The following is a 14,568-nucleotide window of genomic DNA, read 5'->3' as shown; positions in this document are numbered from 1 at the left end:
TTCAAGTTGAGACTCGCACAACAAGAAGTCAGGTATGCAAAGATTAGGGTGAAGAGCGTTCCAGGTAGAGGGGACAGCTAGTGCAAGAGGCCTCAAAACAGGAACAGAAAGGAAGCCAGCCAGAGTGGTGGAATGCTGGTGAGGCAGGCGGAAGGAGGAGCTGGGGCCGGAGCACGTAGGTTGTCCTGCTGTGTGTATGCCCTGTGACTCTACTATGGCTGTGGTTGCTCAGATTAGAGATGGGCACCTAGGCCAGTGGCTGCCAGCAGTTGATGAGGTCCCAGCCAGCATGGGTGCTGTGCCCAGCACACTCACCCTCCACGGCCTGGCACAGGTTCACAGCTCCTTATCAAAGCTTTGGGCATCTGAATGTGTTTTGGATTTTACAACATTTTATATTATAGAAAGGTAGCATGGCTCATATACCATTAATTTCTCCAGCGGGGTCTGGAGCAGTACCCTGTAATCAAATTTTGTGCCGCAAAATGTATGACTATTCACACTAAGTGAGATAAATTAAGATTTAAATAGACTCACATCAGTTCACGTCAGGTTTTGCTGCCACATGAGTTTTGGCGCCTACATCGATGAGAAGGCTTTAGATGTTCAGAACTTTTTATACATTTTATACCGTGCAAGGGAATTATGGCTGTGTACTGGCAGATTCTTGGCCCTTCTTCTATTCTGGGTGTGAAACATCAGAAGGCAGTGAGTGGGTGAAAAGGTGTGTGCACACGAGTGTGCCTGCTCAGGCTGCAGCAGGCAGAGTCCCAGGAGAGAGCAGAGGCGAGTCAGGAGGAGTTGATTGTGGTGGAGTTGGAAGAAGCAGCCCAGAAGAATCCGAATCCCGGAAGCTGAGTAGGGCAAATGGCCGGAAGCTGCTGGAGCAGTTGGGCTGCGGTGGGCTGCATTCTGGTCTCTAAGAGGCCTGGTTGTGGACACGGCTCCTGTGTTCTCTTCTTTCCCACAGAGTGGACCCTTACTAACTGGGTAACCAGAGCACAACTGTGCTTGTTGTAACCTGCAGACCTAACTGGATAATAAGAGGAGTCATTAGATCCCCATCATCCTCACTATGTTGATTCAGAATTCAAATTCCTACCATACGTTGAAGTTTACTTACATCCCCTCTGGCTATCTCCTGCCAGCTAATGTATTCATTTACTCATTTATTTAAAAAATACTTATTGAGAGGCTGCTAAGTCCTGGAGAGGCAGTTGAGTGTAGTGGTTACAGAGCAGGGACCCCAGAGCCAGGCTCTCCAGATACCAGTCCTGACCCTGCCGCTTAACATCTGTGCCTCAATTTTCTCATCTGTGAAACAGAGATGATAATAATAGTACCTACCTCACAGGGTGGTTGTGCAGATTAATTAAATGAATTAGAATAGCACCTGGTTCATAGTGAGTCCTGTATACACATTAGCTAATGTTATTATTTTTTTTTTATTGATAGGCCAAGCACTGTTCTGGACACTGGGGATGTAGCTGTGAGGACTAGGGGAGATATCTACTCCTAGGGGGCTTACATTCTAGGCAGATCTTGACCTTCTAAAAGCAGAGGGTTTCTTTTTATGTCCATTCATGTCCAGCACTGTGCTTTGCATCCATCAGGCCATCCCATTCTCAGCACATTTTTATTGAATGCTCACGTAGACCCTTCTGCTAGGCCAGTAAGGCTTCTAAAATGGAGTACGAGACAGTTCCGGCACTCTTGTGGCATACACTTTGGGAAAAGAGTAAAGGTAGATACACAGAAACCCCCACACTGTCATGTACAGTGGTCAGCCCTGGGAAAGGTGTTTCAGGAAGGCTTCTGGTCTGGCTTGAGCAACTTCAGTTCTTCACTGCTCCCTGCATGCCAGGTACTTAAAGGGAAAGGCAGCCTACTTATTGGGTATTGAGGACCAAAAGGACACATGAGATGTTGCACAAGTTGCCTATTCTTATTTTCTCACTCCTGGTCCCAAAGCAGGTTACTTTCCATATCTGGGCTCTTCCTCTGGATGGACATGGTTGGTGATGGACGCGTGAATATTCCTTCTTGGACGTTCCCAGCTGGCTGCTGCTGCTCCTCATTTTGGTTGCTTGGCTTGTTCTTCACAGCAGATTTGGGAAAGTTTGAGTAAGGCTGCTGAGCATCATTGGAGTTGGAGTAGGAAACATGCACATTGGAGTAGCCGTTCTCATATTAGGCTCAACTCTCTTATGGCTCAGCCATTCCTGTGCACTCCCCTTCCCCAAATCCACAGGAACAGACTTGTTTTTGACTTGTCTATCTTTCCTAAGGTTTTTTTCATCAGACACAAGTTCTTTCAGTTATTGGCACAGTTACTCCTAAGACTTAGCTTAAGTGTTAATGGCTCAACAATCTCAGCCGATTAACACTAATCATAATAATATTTATTGAATGTGTGCTTTGTGCCAGCCACTTTGCTGAGCCGTTTTCATGTTCTTAACCCTCACTAACTCCAATAACCGGAGTGTGATTTTGCTCAGTGAAACCTGAGATTGTTTCTAGAGTAATCAGATAGTATTGAGTAGCAGTGTTATCCCCAATAGTAGAAGAGAGCCAAGGCTTCAGAAAATTGAGGAACTCTCCCAAGGTCATAGAGTTGGTTAAGGAGAGGGCCTCTGTTGTATATCCAGATGGTTGACTACGAACCCACATTCTTAATTAGATTGAGTAGTAGAACTCTTTCTCTGCCTAGCTCTTGTTGATCAGTAGAAAATTCACTCTGGGCTGGGCGCGGTGGCTCACGCCTGTAATCCCAACACTTTGGGAGGTCGAGGCGGGCGGATCACCTGAGGTTGGGAGTTCAAGACCAGCCTTACCAACATGGAGAAACCCTGTCTCTACTAAAAATACAAAATTAGCCAGGTGTGGTGGCGCATGCCTCTAATCCCAGCAACTCCCGAGGCTGAGCCAGGAGAATCACTTGAAAACCCAGGAGGCGGAGGTTGCGGTGAGAGGAGATCACGCCATTGCACTCCAGCCTGGGCAAAAAGAGCAAAACTCTGTCTCAAAAAAAAAAAAAAAAAATTCACTCTAATCTGTTGTTTATTTTAAACCAAAAACATGCCCATTGTTAATATGTATGACTTTGGCTTTTTTTTTTTCCTTCCAAGGGGAAAAACAGTAGTCCTGTATTTATGTGGGAAAATCGTGACACACAGGCTTCCACCTGCGTTACCTTTTCTCATACTTCCTGTGTGTAGATAATGACAATCAGAATTTAAACAGACGACAGAAATCCTTTAGCAGTCCTACAGAGAGTGCTGTGGGAGTCTGGAGAGAGACTTTGATCTTCTAGTACCGAATGCTTTGCTAGATGCCTAAGAAGCACTCCTTAACCTGATTGTTTCATGTGTCAAGCTTGAGCCAACCTTCTGGGCATTTAGGTTGTGTGTAGATTAAAAAGAACAATCTCTACAGTATATTAGAAGGAGCTGCCCAACTAATCCTCGGGATTACCTCTCATTTAGAGCGCTTACCTTGTTTCTGCAGGCCTTAGACGATTGTCCTTAGGATTTGATGATGCCAAGAGGCATCGTCTTGTAATAGATTGTCTTCTTCAGTTGTATGAGAAGAATTCTGAGTTAGATTTCCTTCTCAATATAGCTACTCATTTAGAACGACTTAGTGGGTACATTTTTCCTATTTTCTCATTACATTTATCAATTTATTATCTGACATGCTTAGGGTGACAGGATTTGATTTAAAAGGTGATCATTCTAATCAATTTTGTGAAAAATCAGTCATTCCTGGTGTTATCGGAGGAAGCGAATTTCTAGGTATGGCACTGGTGAAAATCACAAGAACAGCTCTTTTGTCTGTTTGCAGTGTGCTGGACACTATGCTTAAGGCTTTTGTACACATTATACCGCCAAATTCCAACAACAACCATTCTTCATCTGTAAAAGGAGGCCGACAATACTGCCCCCCATGGGTTTGTTGTGAGATAGGGAAAAGGCACTTTTAAAGTCTTCCTTAGGGAGTATGCCCAATAAACACAAAGACAATTCTCTCCTTACAAGATTGAACGTTGCCTTTCTTATTGAGCTGATAAAGAAAGTGGCTCAGAAGGGAGGAAAAACACCCAGAATCACTCATGTTGAGCTGGGGTTTGAACTCAGGGCCATCTCACTGCAAGGCTGCATCTTCTGTGCATTGGGCCACACTGCCTCCAGAGTGTCAGCCTTTGCTGCTTCATGGCCAAGTACAAAGGAAAGCAGGTGCCTCCTTGGACCCGTTGCCTCCTCATAGTCCTGAGCCACCACGCCTTGTTCTTCCTATTCCCAAAAGGACAATGCAGTTGTTAAAATGATCAATAAAAAAAATTCCTTCTTAAGAGCTCTCTCCTATTTCCTGATTTCTGTTCTTGCATGCCTCCTAACTAAGCAGCTGTCTCACTTCCACTCCTATACTTTTTTGTTTTTCTGACATCGTCGTCATATATCTTTTTCCAATCAGTGATTATATGGCTCCCTGTTTTCCTGTCTCCTTCCATCTGAGTTTCTCTTCACTGCCTTTCCTTCTTCCTTGCCTCTTCTGACTGTATATCCCCAGTAAGCAGGTAGTAGGAGGATGGCTGATCAAATCCCTGATTTGTAGCCAGGTGTCTCCCAGCGGACTATTGGTTTATGGAGGGAAGCTGAGGAGGCTAATGGGGCTGCATCTGACCATAATGAAAATGGTGCTTAAAGCAGAAACAGACATTTCATGACACTGGAATAAAGAAGAGCTAAATAAACTCTCCAACTAAATCTAAATGGACTAGGAGGCGCATAGAAACTCATTTTTCTCTTCTGAGAAGCCATCCCTTCTTCACACTACCCATAAAAGAAGAAGTTTATAAAATATCAGATTGGCAATTTTCAAAAAATCATGTTTATTAGTTTATTGACTGGATACCTTGGCAATGAGTGACTGATGCTTAGAATTCAGTGTTTAGAACTGAGACATAGAAATGTCCAGTGGTGGTTCTCATTGTACTCATGGCTTAGTTGAAAAACATCTGTTTTCTTTTGGGGGTGAAAAAAGAGAAATATTCAGGGTCATATTTCTTGTATGGGAATATTTAGTTCTTCCCCCATGCCTCACCTATGAATGTTTGGAAAGAAAATCCAGTAAAGTATTGTATGTCAGTAAATGCTCAAGTGCCTGTTAGGGCTCTAGCATTGCATTTGATTTCAACTTTTACTAGGCCTAAGACATCTCAAGGAGCCCTTTCCCAACTGATATGGTTTGGCTCTGTGTCCCCACCCAAATCTCATCTCTAATTGTAATCCCCAGGTATTGAGGGAGGAACCTGGTGGGAGGCAATTGGATCATGGGGCGGTTCCCCTATGCTATTCTCACGATAGTGAGTGCTCATGAGATCTGATGGTTTTACGTTTGGCAAGTTCCTCCTTCGCTTGCTTCTTTGTCCTGCCGCCATGTGAAGAAGGTCCTTGCTTCCCTTATGCCTTCTGCCATGATTATAAGTTTCCTGAGGCCTCTCCAGTCACATGGAACTGCGAGTCAATTAAACCTCTTTCCTTTGTAAATTACCAGTCTCTGGAAGTATCTTTACAGCAGTGCGAAACTGGACTAATACACCAACCCCTCACTAGCTGCCTTAATTGGAGACTTTTGGTGACTAGTAAAATGTTTGCATTCCATATTTAAATTTCACTGATGTTGATTTTTGTACTAGGAAGTCAAGCGCAGACTGCACAAAGTAATATTTATAATACAGGATTTCACTGTTAGGACCTCAGACATAATTCTAGCCTTACTTTGTAGACTTTTGATTCAGGCCTTAAGTACGTGTTTAAAAACTAATGTCCTACATTTCTGGTAGAAATATAAAGATAATCCTGAGATGTGTCATTCTTCCCTGTTACTTCTGTCTTTGGTTAATAACTGAAAGATCAGATGCACAGTCTGTTTTTCTTGAGTCCAGAAGTATAATATGTAAATGGATAAGGATTCTGGGGTGGTTCAACCTTAGCTGGTGACAAGAACATGATGGTGCATCTGACATGGCCTTCTTCCCCCAATAGAAACATAGGCAAACAAGATAGCCCACCATGTTGTCCCTCTTCAGAGGGCACATTCTCATTTATTGTCACTGCCTGTCAATAATCTGTCATGATGCTCTCATTACTGTGTTGTCAAATTTTGCATTGATCCTATTTATATTTTTGGCCTGCATCTTCTTAAGTGGCCATGTGTCTTAGTTTAGGCCGCTGTAATAAAATGCCATAGACTAGGGTAAACAACAAACATTTATTTTTCACGGTTCAGAAGGCCGGAAAGTCCAAGGTCAAGTTGCTGGCAGATGTGGTGTCTGGTGAGGGCTCTTTTCCTGGTTTGCAGATGGCCACCTTCTTGCTATATCTTCACATGGTGGAGAGAGAGAAATCTGATCTCTTCCTCTTCCTATAAGGACATTAATCCCATCATGGGGGCTTCACCCTCATGACCTTATCTAAACCTGATTATCTCCCAAAGTCCCCAGCTTCAAATACCATCACATTGGGAATTAGGCCAATGTGTATTGAAATAGAAGAATTTTGGGGAGACAAAAACATTCAACCCCTGACACCAGGTGACTCTCCAACGTGATCTTTCTTTATGACCATGCAAGGCAGATGGGGTGAGCACCTGGTGTGAAGTGAGAGGGGGCTCCTGAGAGACGGGAAAACACCAATCTTTATATACCCTCGTCTGTCTTTTCTTAGCTGCTCATCTTCCCTTTTTTTCCCTTTCTTCTGTTGTCTTTCTCTTTCCTTTTACAAATAATCCCTATGATGGTTGTTTCTTCCATTGTTAGCCACATTTTAGTTTGCTTTGTTAGTGAATTCATTCAGATATGTGAGTCATTCTCCTTCTATCGGACTGGCATCTTTGAAGGATGATAACATGCATACAGCTGTAGTGTAAACAGGAGCAGTTGTGGAGAAAGGCGTATTAATAAAGGTGTAAATTCTGGGGAGTTGCAGTAGAACAATCTAAACAACCCTAACCATTACAGATATTTAAGAAAGAAAAGGGCTGTTATCCATCGTCTCTGTTTACTTCTTGGATAGCTTTTGAAGTTTGGACATTTGAGCACTAATATGTAGGGAAGAAAGAAACTCAAATGGCATTTAGCATATAAATAATGCCACAGTGGAGCAGGAAGCGCAGCCCTGATTTGCTGTCCTCCTTTCCTAGTAATTGAAGGAGCTGAAACCGAGCTTCCAGGAGAGAACAAATAGGCAAGTAAATTGGAGGCTTCCTTCTTATGGTTTATTGATGCTGTTTTGACCAAGTAAAAAGATTATTTACCCATAAAAGCTCAAGTCTAAGGTGTTTTTTTCTAAACTATTGGCTATTTGAAAGAAGCATTAGGAGATAAAAGGAGGAAAAAAGCTAATATCATTATCTGATATTTAGACTAAAACCCAAGCAAAACAATTAGATTTATGGTATTTTTCTGTAGCTGTTTTCGTTGGCACAGATAATACCAGACAAGCTTGCCTGTTTTTTGCTTAGAGTTACGTTCAAAAGAAGAACCAGAACTCTATTGTAATACATGATTCTTTCTCATTAGCTGGAAACAAAACATATTTCAGTAATGAGGGGCAAAGGTCCTTGCAACTCACAGTGGTGACAAAGTTTCCTGATGTTGCACGAATCTTAGTTCTAGTTGAAAGCTTAATGGTCTGGGGAAACATGACTGTGTGAGACTCTCAGATTAGCACCCTACCTTCCAGTGTCGCAACACACATCCCAGCTGTATGGGGTGTGACTTGATCCAGGTGTACATAGTATGGATTGTTCCAGGTGTCATGTGTCCTTAGGTTGTGGCTGTGGGCTTTGGCGTGTTCTGTTATACATTGGAAGGATTTTTAGTGCACTTATGCCAGCCACCTCTGGCTGTTTTGGTCAGTGATCTACAGGGGAAGTGGCACTAGTGTCCTTGCTTGCTATCATTATATATAACATACATTCGCAAAGAGAATTCTTCAGTAGAAACAGAGTATACATGTGGAATCTCCTAGAAACCTGTTAGACAGAAGCACAACTGCTCTATGACAGAGCCATATCAAAACTGCTAGGAAGGTTCAACATGCCACTGTGCATCTGGAATTTAGATTTTCTGACGAAACTATGGTTCTTGATTTCTTTTCTCTAAAGTATTTAACCGTGAATATTAAAACTTGAAGACAATAGAGTTTAAAACTTCTTCAAACTCACCGCCTAACACATGACTGGAGTCAGTGGGAGGGAAAAGCGTGCAACGTCTCAGTGCCTGCAGGAGGGCAGAGTGAAGAGTTCTATCATGACAAGCAGGAGCCAGGAGAGGCTGGTGACGGGAACGTGGCTGCCTGCTTGGCATGGGCCAGCTCTCATCCAGTGGGGATCGCTGTGTTCTGTTGCCGAAGGGAAGATAAACATCAGTACCTCCAGTTAGAAAGATGCAGCATACCTATTCCCTCGGGACAGAGCTATTAAGGCAAACCCTGTATGGCCCACTGTCCTCCTGCAAATGGTGTGACCTGGGGTCAGTGACCTCTTTAAGGCTGGCATCTCCTCTCATGTGAAATGGGGTTGTGGGTAGGGGGGAAGATTGGCATCTACTATGGCCTTTCTCTATTGTTAAATTCTGTGATTTGAAGTCGTCCAGGGGCAGTCCCTATGGACCCCTTTTCTTTTGAGCTTGGTCCAAGCTGAAGCCTGTGAACATACCCACTTTCTGAGCAACTGGAATAAGAGGAAAAAAGGTTTCTTTTGTGGTTCTATCTTGACAGTGAGCACCTAGAAAGCAGTGTGTTTGCTTTCATAAGAGGCCAGCCATAAGAGGACTGTCAGATGGAGGCATTCTCTTCTAGATTGGTTGCAGTGCCAAGCCAAGCCAGCATTCCCACGAATCTGCCAGTCCACTTGTTAGTTGACAAATTCATTAGCATCACCTGTATTCAATGCACTATCCTGGACATTGTACAGAATAGAGTCATCAATAACAAGGTCTGTGCCCTAGAGATAAGACTCCCTGGGTGGCAGCTTCACTCCCAGACCCAGGAATAACACAAGACTGCCTTTCCTGGGTGTATTTCCCAGTACAGACCGGAGCTTTGTGCTTGGAGAAGGAAATTGGCCTAGAGTGACTGGCAGAGGAGATGGTGGGGCTCCCTACCCCCTTGATCTCTTCTGCCCTCCTGTGGGTCCTCTGGTCTAAGCCAGACAGAATTTATTATAACTTAGTTCTATGCCATTCTTTGTCCTTATATGTAATTATATGCAAAGTGATTTTAAAAAAATAAAGTGAATCATAACTTACGTCCAGGAGAGCTCTTTTTTCCCCTTTACCCTTAAAGAAGCCTTTGGTGAATCTTGAGACAGGAATAGTGATTTTCATAGTGAGAAGAATCAAATCTTGATTGATCTGGCTTATAAGTTTTGAGGTTTTCAAATGTCAGGTTCTCTTAAAGTGGGCTTCGGGCCAGATGGCAGGGGTAGAGCAGTGCTGCATATGATGGGATGCTGTAGCAGGGACCCCAGGGAGGCTCCAGCATACACTTCAGCTTTAAAGTACTAGGCCTAATTGAATACCACTGGCTTCATTAGTATATTGAACATGATCAGTTTGATGAATTTCCTTCTATTCTCTTTTCAAACTTTGGTCTAGTGCAAAACATTAACCTATGAATATTTTGGGGCGGGTAGAAGCATTCAGAACAATGCAGAAGACATCATGCAAGTGGAGAATGAACAGGGGAGGGGTCATTGCTCATCTGATTTCTTGAACCCAAGATTTAAGTCAGAAACTCTGCATTTGAATCCTGTTTTTATCATTTCCTTTTATATCATTTGCTTCCAGTGTTTGTTGTTATTTGTAATTTGAAGCATATTAAAGCTAATTGAATTTTGACTCCCAGTAGTTTGGACTCTTTAAAAGAGGATTCTGTAAAGACCTTGGCTATCCAACAGAAAAAGATTTGTTAAGTCTCTTGTATTAATGTTGTAGGGACATTCCTTCACGTCGAATACCTTTCTACCTTTAGAAATACAAAGGAATCGAATTTTAGAGTTTGGGGGTCCTCAGAGAAAATGTCATGCATATTTTCTAGAGAGGGGCAGGAGATGTGTAAGGTAACCCAGTTTGGTAGCAGCAAAGCCCAGGAGCACATTTCCAAAGAGGCTGCTGGTTACAGAGGCCCTTCCTCTCCCACTTACATTTCATCAGGACCCTGCCTGACAGCTTGGAGCCTCTTACATGTTCAATATGACTAAAACAGCATTATTTTAAAAACGATTCAGTAAATCAAAGTTTTCCTAATTTTAATTGGTCTTTCCTCAGATCATTATTAATTGTTAAAATTTTCTCAGGTATAGAGGTAATTAGTAGATATAATTGGTTAGAAAGGGCTTTAGGTTGAGAACTGATAGAAAAATCCTAGGTCATTCATAGAAAATAGAAAGTGGAAATTAATAGGTAGCGAAATTGTAACTGAGAGAAATACTCTAAAAAATCCAGAGAACACTGCAACACGGAAATGGCTGTTCCTGTGGAGCAGTAACTTAACAGTAAATCACGAACCCTTCCCTCCAACTCACCACATAAACACTCCCATTCCCCGCACTTTTAAGATATGGAAGTTAAAAGAATAGATCATTTCTCTCCTTCTTTCATTTTTATTCCTCCTGGTTAGTGGAGAAACGATCTTTGATAGAAAAATCACATTAGAACTTTGATAAGTTGCTTTTTGAAATAGAGTTGTTTCCATGCTGCAGACATTTGGAGAGAAGTATGTTTATTGAAATATATTTTTATAGAAAATATTACAGAACCTGTAATTGAGAACTTATGGCAGTATTTTGGGGAGTTATATGTTTCTAATGTTAATTTGTAGATTCACTCTGAACTCCCTTCTGCTGTTTTAGAACCATTGGCTGAGTGAACATTTTCCAAGAGCCTCTTCAGATCTAAACTGTGTTCCATGGAATGGAGTATTGGTGCTTAAATAATGTATAATCCAGTTGGACAGGAGCTGCCTGTCAGTTTTATTAACTTTGACCTTTTCTCCCATTATAAAGGTGGTTCAGTAAATATTTAATGGGCCCCTTATAGATCTTGACAGTCAGAGCCATGTTCCTGGAAACTGGGATACATATATATGATTAACAAGTGCTGCTTAATCATTATGAGTCAGCTCTCAAGGGCAGATTTTGTTTTGGGGGAAGAAGAGTCCTTCCACCTATGTGTGCTATTAGAGGTGCACTGTACATTGAGAGCATCCAAGATGGTTGAGGATTCAAAGGAACCCTTTAAAAGACAGATAGCAGTTAGCGTACATTTCTGCTGTTTTGGGTTTTTGTTTGTTTGTTTGTTTGAGCAAATGATCAAAATGATGCCAGGTGGGCAAAATCACCCTGCCACTCTGCATAGTTAGCAGGCCTCTTCCACTCAAAGAGTCAGCAGGGCTGGAATGGCTGAGCTTGCATGGACCCTAATAAATACAAAGGAGGAGAGCCAAAAGGAGAGACAATTCCTTGAGCCAGGAGGAGGCCCCTGCCAAGCTGTCTTTCCCTGTAATTCCATAAAGCCCCATGCATATTGCACTCATTGCAAATTCTGGCAGGGAAGATCGAAACCCAAGTAGCTGACATTTTGAAACATTGTCTTTCAAACTTGTACTGTCCCTTGCCTCCATTGATTTCCCATTTAAGAAATCTGTAGGCAAAAAACAAATTTGAGCAAAATTCATTGGTCTAAGATGAGTTGTTAGAGCCAGATTATGCTCCCCCCCTTTCCACCCTGAGAAGAACTCCATCTTTATTATGAATGTGTTGTATGTTTGTCTTGTATTGGGCACCTGTAAGGCTTCCACAGCAAATCGACCAAGTAAATCAAGAGCCTGTTAAAAAGCAGTATGGATGCTCCAAACACAGATACTTCTATCGTACTAGATCACTGGATATCCTCATTTTTATAGCCACTTTCCAGGAGCAGATCATTTCAATTGGTTTTGTTTTCTTTCTCTCTATTTGCATGCAGCCCTATGGCTTTAGGTGAGGCCATTTATTTTTCAGAACGTTATTGCCCTTTGCATCCAAGGCCCAACCCCTTTTATATGGTGGTTGCCAGTTTCATTACCGTGAGCTGTAATGCAGCTGACTCGGCAAAGAAAATTTGTGCCTTGGAAGAGCATTTTGAGAAGAAATTGATACAGAGCTTTAGAATGAATTACTATTTGTATGTTTAGATAATTCTAAATAAATGTTTGAAAGACCTTGCTTAATTTGAGAAGAGAGGAAGAAACATATTGGATGTTATAAATGGTCTCTATCCAAGTTCTTAGCTTGGCATTTTCACATGTGAATCTTTTATTTACATCTGCTCAAAATTGGGATACCTTTCAAGGATATTTTTATTATAGCGATATTGATGACAACTCTTATGATCTAAAATACAAAAGTATAGGATTAGAAAGGGAAGCTAAAAGTTATTGTCACACATCGAATTGGATATAAGCTTCATTAAGCAAGGAGTGAGAATGATGAGTTATATTTTAAATCAGAATTTCCTGATGTTAGGTGCTAAGGGGATTGACTGCGTTAGGGCACAAATGAGCTTTCTGTAATGATGGAAAGTTGCTTTATCTTGCTTGGGGTGGTAGTTATACAGGTATATACATTTATCAAAACTCATTAAACTTTTCACTTAAAATGTGTGTATTATATTTTACATAAATTAGAATTCAAAGTCTTGTTTGGTTTAGAACTGGGCAATATCATTTCTCTTTCCCAATAAGAAATTGAAGTATAGAGAAGTAAAATTATCTATCCTAAGTCACCATGAAGCTCAGCAGTTTGTCCAGGGATCAAGCAAGGGATGCTGGCACCAGACACATTTAAGGCATGCTGCTTCTTTACCTCCGTGGCATTGTTCCAGTTGCATGTCCATGGACTTGAAAGTGGCTTCTCCACTCGATGCTCTTCAATGAGCCTGTATCCATTTGTATACATTGTTGTAAGATATATTCATGAGCTTGTTCTTATGATTGATATTTGTAATTTAACCATTGAAAAGATAGCTCAGTGGTTCTGAATGCAGACTCATAGTATGTTTGAATCTGTGTATGGTAAGCCATGTCGGGGTCATGGTGTACTGCAGTAGACTACAAATTCTATGGTTTTTATTATAAGCAAGATATGGTGGTAGCAAGACTTCCCAGAACTAACTTTGTCTCTAAGGAAAACCTCTGGATTTTCTTATTAAAAAATTACATAGGCTTTAAAACCATTTACAGAAAGCATATGAATAGTAGTGAAAAATAAAGAAGAAAGTAAAAATCACTCGCATTCCACTACTGAAAAATACAGTTAGCATTTTAGAGAACATTTTTTTCAGTGCCTCTCTGTTTACAATGGAACCTTTTTTCTTTTAATTCAACAAAATGGTGTTGTGAAGTTCTTTCTCTATTTTAATCAATTTCACAGTCAGTTGTTGGACATTCCAACTGCTTCCAGTTTTTCATCATGAGGTAATGCTGTGATGAACAGTCTTGTTCTTGTTTCGTTTCCTGTTTGTCTGATTATCTTTTTATGGATAAATTCCCTGAAGCAGAATGTGAGCAGTTGTATTTGGAGTTACTTAAAATGTTCTAAGGCGATAAGATTATCAAGCATTGCTAGTTTAATACCATTTGTCCTGCTTTTACCAAATGCTGTTTTTCTTCCCCTTTTGTTTTGTTTTTCTCTGCAGTTGCAGTACCATGCAGGACTAGCATCTGGCCTTTTAAATCAGCAGTCGTTGAAGCGTTCCGCTAATCAGATGGGAGTATCTGCCAAACGTAGACCAAAGGCTCAGCCCACAACTCTTGTCCTACCACCTCAGTGAGTGATGGATTTGAAAAATTACTTTAGTACTGGGTGAACTTTTTTACTTTATACTTGTTTTTGGGTAGTGGAAAGTTACTGTTTTCTTCAAAATTCCCCCCCTTCCGTTTTTTGAGACGGAGTCTCGCTTTTTCACCCTGGCTGGAATGCAGTGGCATGACCTCGGCTCACTGCAACCTCTGCCCTCCCCCACCCCGTCCGGTTCAAGCAGTTCTCGTGTCTCAGCTTCCCAAGTAGCTGGGATTGCAAGCGCACACCACCATGCCCAGCTAATTTTTGTATTTTTGGTAGAGATGGGGTTTCACTATGTTGGCTAGGCTGGTTTTGAACTCCTGACCTCAGGTGATCCACCTGCCTCGGCCTCCCAAAGTGCTGGGATTACAGGTATAAACTACCACACCCGGCCCAGAATTATTTCTTTCTTTTAAAAAGGCATCTATTAGGATTAGAAACCAAGCACGATGGTAACATAATTTGCATAGATCTTTGTGAAACAGCTATAATGCAGTTTGTTTTACATATTTTGTATGTGACTTTTCCACTTAGGATTTTAAGAGACCTCACGGCTTATTATTTGTTTCCTTATCACATTCCCAAAGGTGGTAGAATATGAGTATAGTTGTCCTTATTTTATAAATGAGACAGCTGAGGAGCACATTGGGTTAAGCTGCAGACCACCTAGAGAACCTGCTA

The 14,568-nt window shown here is 41.6% G+C and overlaps 1 protein-coding gene across 3 annotated transcripts in view; it reads left to right on the top strand.

Moving 5' to 3' along the window:
* MED27 (mediator complex subunit 27) overlaps window positions 1-14,568 on the top strand; it is a 224,933-nt gene that overhangs the window by 51,467 nt on the left and 158,898 nt on the right. For all 3 annotated transcript variants that reach the window (NM_001134087.1, XM_054519549.2, XM_054519553.2), the window contains 1 exon segment: window positions 13,742-13,872. In NM_001134087.1, the coding sequence (NP_001127559.1) occupies window positions 13,742-13,872 (131 nt within the window).

The sequence above is a fragment of the Pongo abelii genome, chromosome 13 (assembly GCF_028885655.2).
Source record: "Pongo abelii isolate AG06213 chromosome 13, NHGRI_mPonAbe1-v2.0_pri, whole genome shotgun sequence".
Taxonomy (NCBI): Eukaryota; Metazoa; Chordata; class Mammalia; order Primates; family Hominidae; genus Pongo; species Pongo abelii.
This window is presented reverse-complemented; position numbering and strand designations above follow the sequence as displayed.